The following is a 15855-nucleotide window of genomic DNA, read 5'->3' on the forward strand; positions in this document are numbered from 1 at the left end:
TTGTGATTCTTTATAAGAAATAAGGGACAGAATAAGGGACACTCATGCCATATAATGTAGCATGACGGCCTGCAGTTAATAAGTTCTCAGAACTAAATACATTTGCCTTGCTGTAAATGACTGAGGCTGTTTGAGTCAAATGCAGTGATCTATTTTAGACAGAACGTTTTACTTTTTATTTTATTTTTTTATTATGCCATGCATCAGTACAGATCACACACATACATGATCGCACGCGCGATTCATTTGCAGTCGGGACGCGGAGGCGTGAACACTTCCTGCTGTGACTGCAGCTGGTGGGGGGGGGACTGCTGCGAGAGGACTGGGCCGCCTGTGAAGGCTTTGGGACGGGGGAGGGGCCCGCGGCTGCAGCTGATTTGCCGTCTTACTGCGGCAAATTGAGAAGTGTAAGGACGGTGTAGTACAGACACATCAGAGTCTCAAAAAGTCTCCAGTAACACCAGAAAAAGTCGCCAGATTTGTCGCTAGTCTCTTTTTTAAAAAAATGTGTCACTAGAGGGGTCTGAATACTCGCTAAATATAGCGACAAAGTCGTTAAGTTAGCAACGCTGATTTCATGTGTAACTTGCCTCTGGCGCTGTTTACACTGTAGAGTCGTAATGTTTACCGCCTGGGATGCACAGACTTGATTGGCTGAGTGGTATCACGTGGGATGGCTCAACTCGCATGCAATTGGTCTGTGCGTTTCCACTACTGTAAAGTCTAAAAAAGCTGCGCCAGTGGAAATAGAAGCGCCCCGTTAGGTTTTAAATCACAACATTCTGTTTTGGCTGTAGGTCCGGGTCCGTATTGGGCGGCTTCTGGGTCCGCACCCGGACCGCGGTCCGCCTGTTAGTGACCTATGATCTACTGGATGATAATTCATAATTGAAGTGATCCTGTCAATGCATTTTATCCATCAACGTCTTTGCATAAGTGGATACTACACTGCCAAAGTCAAGGCGATATAGGAACTGTTATAAGGCTTTAATTAGAACAACTTTTGGGTTGCCGGATCTTGGAAGAGAATCCTCTAGGGTGACATTTTAGGGACACTTTAATTGAATTGTCTGACTAGAGGAGAAAACACACTGAGCCTTGTTTATATCAAGTGCTATTGATAATGTAATGTAGTAAACCTGTCAGGTTTACTTTCCAAAATGGAACTGGATGTGACTCATAATGTAACTAATATAACTCATAACCAGCAGCACAGCATGAGAGGCTGCTTCAGGTCATTTGAAATCCCTCTGCTGGACTTTAAACCAGTATTTATAACATGGTCAGGCAAAATACAGTGTAGTCAGCAGCTAAACAGCTGGTTGTCAAAGTGGAATTAAGCATTGATTCAAGTTCTGTTTATTCCTTCTGAAATGTTATTTAACCTGTCTGTAAAAGGGGGCCAAAGAAATAACAGAAAGGGATCAGCTAAGCAGTAACTGTTTACCTCTTAAAACCTCTTCTCTGTGCTTGGCCTGTTATTTGTTAGACCATTTTCACTCCTTTCACTTTTTTGCTGTGGATATATTTATGTTAAATGATGCTTCTTTTGCAGTTCGGAGCTCTCAGGCAGAACTGTTCTTAGTCAGTGTGACAAACTACTAACCAGCAACATAATACAAGCTCAACTAGTGGATCACAATATATTCAAAATAAAAAAGACTGAAGGTCTGTCCACTACATTACAGAAAAAGGAGGGCATGGATCAGGACATCAGGAAAGTGTTTATTCAACCTTCCTTTGCTTGTTCAGTACAGGAATAAGGAAAAACACCAGTTATCTAGAATTGTGTGTCAGGGGTTGTGTAAATCTCACATGACCTTCCTCAAAGGCTCCTCTTCATAGGTTCAAGAAACTGAAAAAAAAAAAAAAAAAAAAAAAAAAGGTCCATGAAATTGTAACTGCAGTAGTCACACTCCCTGTGTACAAACCCAACACATAAATACACATTATGCATAGGCTGTACTTTCCTTTAAATGTACACTTAGTGTTTGTATGTACATTTCTATATATGATTGTCATGTTTTAAGCTATAAAAGTAGTAAGAAAAACTAGGCTCCATGGCTGGATGTAGGATTTGTTTCTGCTGGTGGAAACAAACTTTTTTTTTTTTAAATCCTAGTGAAGGGCACCATCTATTGGTCTCAATGCAGTGATGCAGTTGTCCAGGTGTTGGGCAAAAATTCCCATTTTTTGAGCACTTATCTATGCAGGCTCAAATGTATAGATTTAAAAGGAACTTGGAACAATCACATTCTGGCTTTAAAGAACAAAACATGTAAAAAAAAAATGCAAGAAATTACATTTTAGAAAATATGCATTTTATTTTATTAATTTTCACTTATAATAAAATTTGGTTTCTTTTACACTACAACTTGTTTGTTCTCTTTAACAATCAACAAGCTATACCTCAATTCTTCAATGTGTTTTTTTTTTTTTTCCACACCAATAGCAGCACTTCAAGTATCGAGACCCCTCCCGTTATAAATACATACGAAATGCAAAAGTTGAGATCACAGAACAGCAAAAATGTAACTTCAAAAGACTTTAGTTACATCAAACACGGACGACCCTTTCTCCATTAAAATTATTTGTAGCAGTGTAATTTTTTTCCAAAGGACCATAACCTCACACTGTGCCAACATGTTACCCAGATTTTTTTATTTTGTAAAGTTAGCTTTGTTAAATTACCACTTAAATTAGTTAAGTTACCCTCAAGTGGTTTAAAATGTACCAGTCCTCCTTCAAAGTCACATTAGTGACCATGATTTAACTACCAGCATAGTCACATGCACAGTGCTTTCAGCCACATAGGATTACACTACAATTATGACAATTACAGCCCACATTGGCCTTTTAAAGTGCTTCAACAGGGATAAAGATCTGAAACCACAACAACGTCCTCCTTCCAATCTCTGGCTCATATAAATGAGCCATTCAGTCTTTTTTTGTTCCCCAGTGCCAGGCATCTTCAAGTCATTTAAGACTGTCCTCCAAATCTTTAGCGACACGTGCATGACTCTGCCACCATGTCCTCCAGCTCCCTGTACTCCACCTTCTTCTTGTGGACGACCAGCACGCTCATAGGCATGTACTTATATGGCACACATGAAGGACGGGGAACATCCCCAACACCCAAGTCGTTGATGACTGTCTGGATGATGGCGTGGTTGGGCGAATGATATCCATAGTGGAGCACCCTTGGGCAGTCGCCTTGACAGAAGCGAGGGTTGTACACCGGCGGGGCGATGAAGTAGTGACCCCAGCCAAGCTCGTCGAAGGAGAGGCGGAAGGAGTGGAGCTTGCAGCGGTTCTTGGGCATGCTGGTTTTACGTTTGTAGTTTGGGATGTCTGAGACGATGGAGGCAGAGGGGGCAGTAGAGAAAGAGGAAGAGGAAGTAGGGGCATTTTTCAGTGCATCCAGCGACAGATCTTTTGGCTCTGAAGATGAAGGTTCTTTGGAGCGACGACGGCGGGGGTGAACTGAAGGGTGCCACTGCCCTATTTGCCTCATGATGTTTTCCCCTTCAACCCCCAGCAAGTCCCCCATCCAGTCCTTCACTTCTCTCTCTTCCTCTAAGTACAGAAGAAGAGATGGAACTTCAAGGTGAGGTTCCCCTCTCTGGCGTCCTCCAAGGTGAGTCCACCACCACAAGAGGCTGCTGTCCTCTTCATCGAGCCCAGGTTCTGTGCACCAGTACTGGGCAGTGAGGGTTAAGTGTCCCTCTGTGTCCTGGTCCTCACCCTGCACAACGTGTCCACTGACGTGTGCGGTGATGTCCGTCTCTGTCCACCGCTCGTGGGGCTCCAGGATGACCAGACTCTCCTTGCCCAGCGCGGTGATCTGAGCCATGCAGCGTGGTGGCTCAGGGGCCTGGGTGGCGCTGGAAGGCTTGGAGGAGAGAGAGGCTGAAGAGCGGAGGTGGATGAACGAGGCTCTGATTAGCTGCTCCGAGGGAAGAGTGTCAAGCTTGTACTGTACTGTGAAGGTGTAGTGGTGGTCTGAAGAAGAGATGGAGGAACACAAAGCATGAAATTAGCCTCTCTGGCCTTATTACTATTTGAATGAGTCTAAATTATTCTCAGTATTCATGTGGGCAGACAAAAACTATTAAGCTTCTTTATTGAGAGAAGTCATGTAGTTTTGCAGGGTCCTGTTTCACCTGTGTGGCTTCCATCTGATCTGTATCAGAAAATGCAAGGTATTTGAATTAGTGGTGATCAGTGTTAGTGACGCAGGTGACGCACATTATCTGAGCTGCAGCTGCAGACACACAACTAAAATCAATTAGCAGTCCTGGAGCCGGCTGCTCAGTTAGGTGTTCTACTATCCTCATTTATTTTAGCTGTTTGCAACAAATAGAATACGGAGCTCGGCTGAACTTAAACAGATTAGTAAAGTGGCCTCTATGTACCTCTTGACTCTGGCAGGTAGAACACCGATGACGCCGAGGGTCTCAGGAGGCGGACCGTGTTGGAGCCGAACTTTCGGTGCTGTTTGGGCCTGCCATCCGGTTCGGCCGCGCTCCGGTACAAACTCAGCATGAACTGCAAGTTCTGGTCCGCTTTCTGCTCGTCCGCCAGCGGCCGGTGGTGCGGGCCTTTGTGCTTTGCGCTCTGATGACTCCGACGGCTGCGCCTCAGCGTGGCCATTTTCCGCCCGGCTACAACTCCAGCGCAGGTGGAGCACAGCAGGAAGATAAAACAGGTGAGGACGCAGACACACAGTAAGCTGTATTTTGTGCGGGTCGCCGTCATGTTGGTTATAAAACCTCTGGTGCTAGCGAGCTCCACCACCCAGGCTTTAGTTGGCAACCATCCCCCGCACGGCCATGTGCGCGACTCACTGGCTCACCTGCCCATTTCGGACATAACTAGCAGACAGCTTCCTGAAATTGGCGGTGACCCCAATTAACCCTTTGGATGTGCGGAAGCCTCCTCCTATAGGAGCGCAAGAAGGTCACGTGATTGGTGCGTAAAGGTGCGTAGAGGCGGCATAATGCACCTTGTCCCTTTTACGCATATTTTGACAAATTATACGTATTTATAATGCCACAATGCCACGTCGGTTCTCATTGTTAAATATAATTTCGTATTTGTTCCTCCATTTTTCAAATATTCTTTGGGTAGTATGTTTTTAATATCCAGAGTGTGTTCAGTAATTATTTTCTATTCAATATAGTTTTTTAAGGAACCAGTATTTCTTTTTCGCCGTGACTTATCAATCAAGCCTTACAAATACTGATTCTCTGTGTGTGAAATCTTTGCAAAAACTACTCTGAAACTTATGTTTATATAAGACCAGAAATGTTTGTCCAGACGTGTATTAAGGTGGCAACAGTAATGGGCCATTTCAGCCCCTGTAGCATAAACACACCGATGCAGTCTAGACATAAAATAAGTGAGAAAACAAAGTACACACATTTCATGATGATCAGACATAAAAAAAAACAACTCTGTAACCTGTAAATAAGGAAAATGTTGAGCACACTGGTGCCATCATGTGGTAGAATAACAACATTTTCCAACTGGACTTTATTTTTCTACAAACCTATGCAATGAAAGTATTTTAAAATATATATAATTACATGAATTTTCTACAGCACTCAGACAACTTGTTACTTCCTCTGCTGGTCTTTGGATCAAAAGCACGTTTTATTTAGACAAGTCCCAGACTTTTGCTTCATCTGCAGACTCTGCAGTTTTTGTTATGTTGTTTGTGCTCAGATAATATGAAACCTTCTGGGGTCATTGGGCTTCTGGTAAAAGTGAATAGTTGTAGAGTAGAGATGAGATGAATTCTGTTTGTGTTTCGGTCTGAAATGGAAAAGAAAACGGTAGAAATGAAAGAAACACATGGCATAGAAACCACATCTTTGTTTTCCTACATTTTTTTGTCGTTTAAACTTCATTCACAGAAAAGTCTATGGTATTACATTTCAGAGTTTCTGAGAACAAACTGCACCGAGAAGGAAACAAGGTTGTCTGATCTGAGCAAAACAAACTCTTCATGGTCTGGATGAAAAAGTGAGATGTTTGGACGTGTTCACTTCTGTCTCCCCTTCTGTTTGATTCTGTCTATCCTCCTTCGCTCGGTCTTTCTGTAGACACACACACAATCAGCTCAGTGGGGCTGCAGTGTGGTGGCATTCCACAACAGTGATTATCTACAATCCTGATCATTTCAGAGCGCAGATAGTGTGGGAAAACTAAACGCCATGGGACAAAGGACAGAAAATGGAAAGGATTATTAATGCTGCTGAGGCAGAAACACACTTTGAAAGTTTATTCCAGACAGAAAAAACCCCTGTTATAATGACTAGTATCCATGCATTATTATAAGATGGAACCCCTGCTGTGAGCCTTGCTTCGTTTACATAGCCTGAAGTAACTATTGCAGTTTCTGGATTGTTTCATCAACAAGTGAAACCAGATATCGTATAAAGACGCTGGCTTGCTTTAAATTTTATATAATATGGACGGTGGTTTTGCTGACATTTATTTTAACTATTTGAAGACATTTTCTGTGCATGTTGATAAAACGTTAAACTCTCAAGGGGTTCTACTCTGTTAGGGATTAAGACAATTAGATAATTAGAGATAAACAATTTTTCTGAGAGCTTAAATAAACTTGTGATTATCGCAGCAGAAGAAAAATAACAGAAACAAAAAATAATAAATTATGTTATGTCACATGTGCAACAGCTTGTGATTGCATGTTTGAATGTGTCTTAGACAAATAGACTGGTATAATTGGTAAGGCTTTAAAAATGTGTGGGACGTGATACCAAATGTTGTTATTGGCCCTCCATGTAGTGCAGGGGCTGAAACTGCAGGTCTGCAGAGCTTCAGTGTGGACACGACATCTTCGATGAAGTCTTTATGTTTTGTTTTCACCCAGATGGTATCCATTGAGAACAGCCAGGGATGCTTGTGATCACAATTTTAACATTACTGTGAACACACCATGAACTAACTGCATCACACTCATAATTTGTACAGCAGAAACACAGTCCTTTTGTATGAATCCAGCCTATGATGTTTGATCTGATGGTCAGTTTCATGTGTCAGGTAACAGACCATGCAGCCACTTACTTTTGCCACTGCTGTCTTGGCTGTAGTTGCCACTGTGCTTGATGTCAGTACAATACAGTGGTTGTTCCTCTGATAGCCCCGCCCCCAAGTACTTTTGATTGGACACTCCCAGAGCCGGTGCCTCTCTGCTATTGGTCGATCTTTCTGTCAATCACATCGCTCCCGTTAGAATAGTGGGATGGGTCTGCCTTCCACAATTGGGAAAAAAGTTTTCCAAAGTTTGCTGCTGCAGAGGTATCACCGGAAATGTACTTCAGTCGTCGAAATAAAAGCTATCTACATGCTTGTTTGTTTTGGAGGAAATACACGGGTCTAAAGGTATGAAGCGAATTATGTAGAAATATGTGCTGAAGTACGGAAAGATATATAAACTGCAAAGCTTGCGAACGTCCACTTTTCGTTAGCATTACACTTCTTGACCGGAAGTTGAAACCGATAAATTGAGTGGTGTTGGCAAAACTTTGACTAACTGACAGTAGCTGAAACTTTCTGCCCTCCCCCTCTTCCACTCGCTCCGTCCACACATCGCTCCATCCACTCATTGTTGTTATTAGAGCCGTGATGGAGAAGCACCGAGACCGCAGCTAGTAACGAGTCAGCGCGGCTAACACACCGGGAGAAAGAGAGAGCAGCGGCGGCTAACCGACCGGAGAGACGGGATGGAGACGGTCGAGCAGCTCGTGTCTTTCCACCACATTCAGGTCCAGTTGAGCGGGGGCGCGCCTTGGGGGTTCACGCTGAAAGGAGGGCTCGAGCACGGCGAGCCGCTCATCATCACCAAAGTAGGTTGACCATAACACTCAACATGATCTCCACTGACATATGTGTGAAACTTCCCAATCACATGGACTGAGCTGCTTCAGAGCAGTGGTGCAATGTACATCAGTACATTCAGTCATGCATGTATTGTGCTAAAGGCATTTGAGGTATTTTCATGTTATGGTACTCATACTCCACTATATTTTAGATATAACATGTTTTTTTACAGGTTACTCTACAAATTAAGGGTTTTGCATGAAATATACACAAGCTTGAACTAATGATTTGTTTCTGTATAAATTTATCTGCTGATCATTTTTCAAATAATTTTGTTTGTGAGGTTACATTATAGTAAAAAAATATATATATAATATTTGTCTTTGTTTAATGTACTTGTTAGTATATACCACACTGTGTTGTACTTGACATGTTATTTTTTTAATGTTTCTGTATTTGTTTGCAGTTTTGGCTTCATATTTGTGTAGCGTCTCAGTCAAACTACCTAAAGGAATTGTATTTTGTGAGGTTGCTTTTGTTGCAGTGCTCCATTTCCACCACAACGGTACTGGCGGTTAGTTTTGTAGGATTGTACGACTGCCCCCTCTCTCATATCTCTCCTTCTGCTTGTCTGTGGTCACTTAGTTGCAACTAAAGTCTAAAAGAGCTGTGCAAACTCCTTTCCCTGCGCCCTGTTCTGTATTTTGACATCTACACAGCCCGTTCTCCTCCAGCTCCTCCTCCTGCTCTATAGAAATAAGAGTTATTGTCCAGCTCTAATGCAAATATCCGGTGCTGGTTGATGTTTGTCAGATGTCACTATGAATACAAAGCACTGTATAATCTAACGTTGGCTTCTCAGACTTGGGGAGGTGGGGGAATCAAAGGGTTCTGCACAGGGGTGCAAAATAGGGTTCCCGGGGGTATCCCCAACCAAATGAGCCTCTGTTCATCTTCCTGTTACTTCATTCGCTGAAGGGAAAAATGCCAAAGTGTTGACAGATGACTGAAACCACTTGAGATGGTCAGGTTTGTGGCAGACGCGTACTCCGTCAGGGTTACTGTGGGCATGTGATTGTGAATCTCAGCATTCTCATGGATTGTTTTGCAAAAAAGAAATCATATTGGTGAGATGATTTGTGTGCAGAATGACACGTACTGTATTGTAGATTAATGCTATCTCTGCAGGTCTAATCAAAGAGATTAATTTTAGATTAAGGTGTGTGTATTGGGAGAATGAGAGAGAAAGAGACTGAGTGTGTGCTTTCACATTTTGACGTGACCTCGACCTCAGAGATAAAGTCGTGGGGGCTGATGCTTCCTCCCGGCCTCTTCTCACAGTTTCACACTGCAGGTGGTGAGCTGGGATATCTTTGAATTACTGCAAGTAATTATTGGTGTGTGTTCTGCTGGGGGTGGTCTGTGTATGTATGTGTGTGAGTTCAGTCCAGTGCATAAGTAGGCCGACTGACAAGTAACCTCTGCTCTTTCTCTCTCTCTCTCTCTCTCTGTCCTTCCTTCCCTCACTGTCTCTCACCCACGCTGTTGAAAAGTTGCAGCAGTGGTGGTGTAAATGTTGGCCGGTGTACATCTGTATTCACCACAGCAGGGAATGGAAAAGCCTGGCTCAGTCATCTGGAAACACACATTGACACACACACACTCACAAAGTCCCACACAGTAACAAAGCCCCTGGGAAAATGTGACTGGGACTGCTAAAGGAGATAAAAATCTAACTGGCCTCTATGGCTGTTTTGTGACCACTGGCTAGGTAAAACACACATACACACAATAAAGTAGCTCAGGCGGGGAGCTCTGGACAGGGAGCTGTGGTGCAGAAAAGTGTTTGTGTTAAATGATTAAGTGTTAAGTCCTTGAGGGAAAGAGGAGAAAGACAGAAACACACAGAGGAGGTAAAGTTGAGGTTTGTGTGTATAATAATAATGTGAAATAATGTGTTTTAGGTTTAGTGAGGGTGAGAGGGAGTTTCCATCAGCCTACAGTCCGCACAGAGGTGTACTGTATCTATATGGACCTCAGCTTCATACAGTCATAATACTCTCATGTCCAAGAGAGAGCGGGACAAGCAAGTATATCTGTGTGTGAGCGAGAGGATCCAAATATTTAAACTCTTTGACCTTTCCTGAAGTCAACTGCTGTATTTGGCCAAAAAGTCCCTGTGATATTGTGATAGTTTTGAACTTGCTAGCTTTTTATCTGGAGCTTTACACCCCATCTCATAGCCTGCCCCAGTTAATGGAGTGCCAGTCATCGTCAAGGTTGCAGAGTTGTCGTTACATGTTAAAAGATCGTGACAGATGTGACTGTAAAATCCCTAGATTGGTCACAAAAGTGTGTTTTATTAAATAAGATAACTGAAAAAAGGAGGAACAAGAGAGAGGGTGATCGAACTTTTGGTTTCAGTAAGAGGTGTCTCTCACTGTGTCTAATTTTGGAGCGATGTGGGGGGTTTCTGAAGCTGTCTGAAAATTTTGGCGTCTACCGGCCCCTTAAGCAAAAGAGATCAAATCTCATTTTCCCCAGCTACTCACTCAACTCCTCACAGGGAATCCCAAGGAATTCCTACACCAGATGAGATATACATTCCCCCCAGCATGTTCTCTGGGTCTGCCTCAGGGTGTCTTCCCAGTCAGGAGTGAACAGTTAATCATATCTATGTGCCAGGTACATGTGGACTTGTGTGTATGACACACGGGGTGCATTAATGTGCCCGTTGCCCTTTCAGGACGTCCATGTTTCAGGGAGTGTATTTGAGAGTATGTACACTGCTGGAGGGGGAAGGGTGGCTTCACCAGTCTGAGACAGCAGAAGGATGTAAGCCATTTGGTCAACATTCCTCCAGGAGCATAACAGTCAGAAAGAGTTTAATGTTTAACATTACATGTCCCCTCAAAACTCCTCAAAGCGTTTGGAAGGGACAACAAAACAAAGAGGATAATTAAAATAATAACAAAAGTAGATTCATTTGAATATAAATACAGAAATTAAAAAAACTTGTGGATTGAAATTCATTAGCTTGACCCTCTCGTATGCTTACAGGCTTAAAGACACATGAGGCATGTTTTTGAGTAATTTATCATTTAAAACACTACCAGTTGTCAGTCCCATGTGTTTTGTGGCATCTTTTATGTCTTCTGTCAAATGGGATTGAGATGACTAAGTGGTGAGTTCCTTGCATTGTTGTGTTTGACAGAGCAGCAGCTGCTGAGCTGTCAGCTCACTTTCTTATGTGGTTTTATGATCTACTGTGAGCTCTCTGGTGATATGGACTGGAGACTCATTTCTGTGAATTTGTGCGTCCTCGTCAGTCTTTTTTTTTTTTTTTTTTTTTTTTTGTTGCGCTCGGTCTCTTCGCTGCAGCGCTGTGTTCCCATGTGACAAAACCTCCAAGAAGGTCGCAGTAAGATGATGACCTTTTTCACTGCTGCGTCTGTTACATTTAAGAATCAATATCTAACTCATATTATGTTTTTAACCCTTTCAGAGCTGTTGTTTTGATGCATCCCAATGCTCATGCATGGGCATGTTTTTTTGTTTTTTTTTTTCCCACCAGACCTCTGCAGACCAGACGGGTCTGCTATCTTAATGCATATCTGACTGTACATGTCAGAGTCTGTCTCGGTGGACTGCAGCACGCCCTTACTGGTGTGCAGGCTTCATTATCTTTATTATTCTAATGCGTTTTGGTTAATCTCTACACCCACAGATGTGATTGCATCAGTTGGAGTTTCTCAAGATAATAATGCTTTGGCATTAAAGGTACTGCCACCTAAAGCTGCATGTTCTTAGGTACATAACACAGAAACATCACATCATTATCATGGACAGCTGAATTGTTTCATCTCTCTGATGTGTAAATGAACTGGAGAAACCTGAATTGGTCTTTTTATACAGAATTGAAGATTAAGATTTATTCTAAATCTGGGAAAAGTTCCAGAAAAATATCATGAATCATAACTAAATCTTTAACACAGTAACAGTGCCCAGTTGTTAAAAGGCCCTTGTTAAAAGTGGAATAATTAGACTCTTGTGACTTTTGTCTTGGCTGATTTTATCTCAAGTCTTGACTCAGCAGGCTAGTGGGATTTGGGTTTAAAGGATTTATCAACAGAGAATAGTTGAAAGAATCCTTTAAATGATTAGTCCCCTATGAAGATCTTCTTAGCCAAATCATTATTTAGTTGTAATGGAAACTAAGTCACTAGGCATGCCCTCTGTTGCTGTAGGATTTGGAAACATCTTGGTGCGTATGTTCACCTTAAAAAAGTTCAGACTGAAAATCTCACATGTGGCTACAACAGAAGTTTAAACAGTTCATTTCTGTTTGAATGAAAGTGGCTTTTCTTCTTCTGCTGTGAACATCAGGCCTTGTTTCTTGTGGGAGCATTCCTACAGACTGCGAGCAGTCGGGAATTTGATTTGCCCAGAACAGGCAACAAAAATCAAGATGATAATCTTTTTCTCTTGTACTGCTGTTGATAGTAACAGAAATCTAGGGATTTTACGAAAGGGTGTTTTGACATGTGTTCAAAGGTATGCAGCCAAATGTCCTGACTTGGTAAACAGCTGTGTGAGTGTGTGTTACTCCTTACATTCCTGTAAAGGTAGTCTCCAGTAGCAGTTTGTGCTGCAGGGGGTAGATGAGGATACCATCAGATAGAGATACAGTGTGTGTGTGTGTGTGTGTGTGTGTGTGTGTGTGTGTGTGTGTGTTTCCATGTCCTCTGTCCTGACTTGCTTTGCTAACTGTCCTAACTAACCAAAAACATATGTAGCGAGAGAGTACACAATAGAGCATATTGAGGAGAGAGACAGAAGGAATGGTTGTGTTCATGTTTCCAACAAATTATATACAGTTTTGCATTTTGAAAAGCTTGGAAAAGGAAAATTCTCTTCACTTTTGATAATCATAGCAAGTCGAAGCAATGATGCCAAAAAGTTGCTGAGTCCTGCTTCTCAAATGTGGATGTGTTGCTATTTTTTAGTCTTCTGTTGTATCTTTGGCTTTTGGTCCTTTGGTGACACAAAGCAAACATTTATGACTATTTCATACAACACTTTGATAAACAATTTACTGTTTACATGATGCAGCTGCATCATTTAAAAAAAAAAATCATTTAATTTTATCTCATCAATCCAAAAATAAAATATAAAAATGAACTTGCCTAAACATTTGCAATACAGCCAACAGTGGGCTCTATGGAAAATAATAACACACACACACTTATATATTAAATTGGCACCTTATTGCCAATATAACGATACCATGATGCCTCCCAGCAGATGAAACAGTCCGTGATATTCACATAAACTCCAGAATTCACGGCAGAAGTTGTGTGTGTGTGTGTGTGTGTGTGTGTGCGTGCTTGTGCGTGTGTGTGTTGGGGTGGGCTTGGAATGTATATCTCTGATCAGTGGAGCCTTAAGCTGTTTCTTTTAGCCAATGTCTGGAGGCTCTCGCACGTTATCATAACAATCACTGTCTGTGTAGTATAGTGACCTTCAAACACACACAGCTTTGTTATTATTGCATTTGTAGTGTGTGAAATTGAAAAAGAGGAGATACTTAAGATACATGTGAGATGAGCATCACAGTTAAATTGTGTGTGTGCTGCCAGTGAAGAAGTCTTGACCTGAGGCCACTGCAGTTGTTATTGTTTTTGTCAGACACTGGGCATCTTCAGAAATCCCATTACACTCTCCCTGGGGGGCAACACACACACACACACATACACACATGCACACACACCTCAGCCATGTGTTTTTTTTTTTTTTGTTTTTTTTTCCTCAGATTACACCGAAATTGCATCTTGATGCGATGGAGAGATCTCAACAGTTAATTGGAGTTTTTTTTTTTTTTCCACAGCAAAACAAATAAACTGAGACTGAGAGCAGGAGCTTAAAGTAAATTTTAGATTAGATAAATGTGATGTGAAATAAACATCTTGGAATCCATTTGGTAAATGGTTAAAATTAAAGCTGTTTCGGTTCAGTCCTCAAACTCCTCAAAAATCAATGTAGGACTCAATGGTGTAACAGCTTTAAACCACTCAGTATGTTTGAAGCTTCAGATGTGATTGTTTAATGGGCTAAGGGTTGGAACACGCTTTTTCCTGGCTGCACATAAGTGAATAAATATTTTGCAACTATTTGGGTAATCACTTAATTGTTTCAGTCATTTTTCAAGCAAGAACTGCAAAAAAAAAAAAAAAAAAAAATCAAGAACAAACTGCAGAACATCCTCTGGTTTAATCTTTGTATTTGCAGTTTTTACTGCCATAAGTCACTGTAAATTATACAATAAATACGATATGATAAATTTGTAATAAAAATAATCCTGACCTGCAGCGATGAAACACTGGCTGGCAGTTGTGGTGTCGTAGTTAAGTAATGTACTTCCCATTCATATTGTCCAGTGGGACTGCTGGAATAACATCTAAATAGTCTACTTATTCCACCTTTTAATCCCAACTTTTCCTGGTTTCGGTTCCAGTTTTTCCACCAGCTGCTCTGCAACTATTATGTTTAACACTTCAGAAGCAGTTTCCGAGCTATAATGTTGGATTGAAAAGGGCTGGTATAGGCACTAATAGTGTGTGTTTCTGTGTTTGTGTGTTTACAGTTTATTGTAACATAGCCATCCCCCAAACCAAAAAATGTACCACACGCACACACACATTCCACCATGCAATGTGGTCCACTCTTGTGGCTACCCTGGCAAGGCGACTCCTGTCTGAGGCCTAAAATGACACAAAACCTTCTTTGTGTATTGGATCATCTCTCGTTGTCATCCCTTCTCTCCATCCCTCCTGTCTGCCCTCGGTGGCGTCTGGCGGATATATTCTTTCATCTTTCCCCCCTGTTCTTGTCAAGTGATGTGCATTTGAGGAACGTTAAGTGGGATTTTGCCCGTCATAACTTCCCTCATGTTCTCTCTTCACTGAAGTGGGATGATGAAGTGGGACTTCTGAGTGGGGAACCAAACTTTGTGGGCGCAATGAAGAGAGGGGACGGTGGGTGTGTTGCATTCTTCATGGTTAGGATTTATGAGGAGCCTGCCCAAATTGTTTATTCATTTCTTGGCTTTGAGTGATTTTGGCTGGATTTGGTTTTCTGAAAGCTGATTAAATCCGACGGTAATCAGTATTCAGTGTCTCTCTGTCTAAAATTAAAAGGGGTATTGAGTCTTTTTAGAATTACATTTTTTTTCAGAAAGATAAAAAACATTCAGAATAGCATTTAAATCATTGTGGGCCACAAAACTGTACTGGAATCCAGACTAATTAAATACTTGTAACATGAACAATTTAGTTCTGCAGGATGTTGGGATGCTCTGGGATTTTTTTTTTGTCCTCGATCATTGTAACTGCTTTTAATCTGTGTGTTTTAAATAATCAAATACATTCATTAATTCAAATGCACAAAGGATTTTCTCTGTATCTTAAAATGTAAAACCAACCACCTAATATTTATTTTTCTTTTGCCAAAATGGGGGGAAAAAGCTGTTGCTTCAACAGACCTCAAATATTCAACACACTGACAGCATGATCCTGCTTCCCCCACATGTTAGGTCTCACCTTAGGCTCCTACACCAAAGATAATCCCCTCACAGCTGATTTTTTTTTTTTTTTTTTTTGGCACAAATATGGCAAAAAATTATGGTCTCTGAATAACAGATCAAATCTTAATTATGTCTCTATGACAGATTTGGAAATTTGGCTGAGCTCTTCCAGTTTGACACATTATGAGTCTTAAAATACTTGAATAGAAGCCATGAGAGAAAATAGAGGGCAATAGTTTGAAAGCCTGTAAAGCAGCTTTGATCAGGCAGAAGTATAAATACACACAATGTTGTCTTATCTGTGTATCACATAAACACACAATCACTCTGATTTGTGAAACCACAGCAGAGACTGAGATAAAGTTGGGGAGAGACAGATTTTTAGTCAAGAGGGTTAAGGTCATTTAGAGCACATTTGGAAG

At 41.5% G+C, this 15855-nt stretch overlaps 2 protein-coding genes across 2 annotated transcripts in view; one reads left to right on the plus strand and one right to left on the minus strand.

Moving 5' to 3' along the window:
• Window positions 1-2446: 2446 nt before the first annotated feature.
• bmp15 (bone morphogenetic protein 15) lies at window positions 2447-5397 on the minus strand. The gene is made up of 2 exons (XM_026329062.1): window positions 4416-5397; window positions 2447-4002 (listed from the first exon to the last, which is right to left on the minus strand). The coding sequence occupies exons 1-2, from the start codon at window positions 4756-4758 to the stop codon at window positions 3002-3004; spliced, it is 1344 nt and encodes a 447-aa protein (XP_026184847.1). The 5' UTR covers window positions 4759-5397; the 3' UTR covers window positions 2447-3001.
• Window positions 5398-7650: 2253 nt separating this feature from the next.
• The window catches only part of shroom4 (shroom family member 4), a 52229-nt gene continuing 44024 nt past the window's right edge, over window positions 7651-15855 (plus strand). The window contains exon 1 of the mRNA XM_026328997.2: window positions 7651-7877. Within this exon, the coding sequence (XP_026184782.1) occupies window positions 7755-7877 (123 nt within the window). The 5' untranslated portion in view covers window positions 7651-7754. The remainder of the gene's footprint in view (window positions 7878-15855) is intronic.

The sequence above is a fragment of the Mastacembelus armatus genome, chromosome 18 (genome assembly GCF_900324485.2).
Source record: "Mastacembelus armatus chromosome 18, fMasArm1.2, whole genome shotgun sequence".
Lineage (NCBI taxonomy): Eukaryota > Metazoa > Chordata > Actinopteri > Synbranchiformes > Mastacembelidae > Mastacembelus > Mastacembelus armatus.

What these genes read in the sequence shown, in the direction of transcription:
- bmp15 (XM_026329062.1), bottom strand. Translation starts at nt 4,758, where the DNA reads ATGACGGCGACCCGCACAAAATACAGCTTACTGTGTGTCTGCGTCCTC. An exon ending in CTACCTGCCAGAGTCAAGAG is followed by an intron (nt 4,003 to 4,415) that starts GTACATAGAGGC and finishes TCTCTTCTTCAG; the next exon opens with ACCACCACTACACCTTCACA.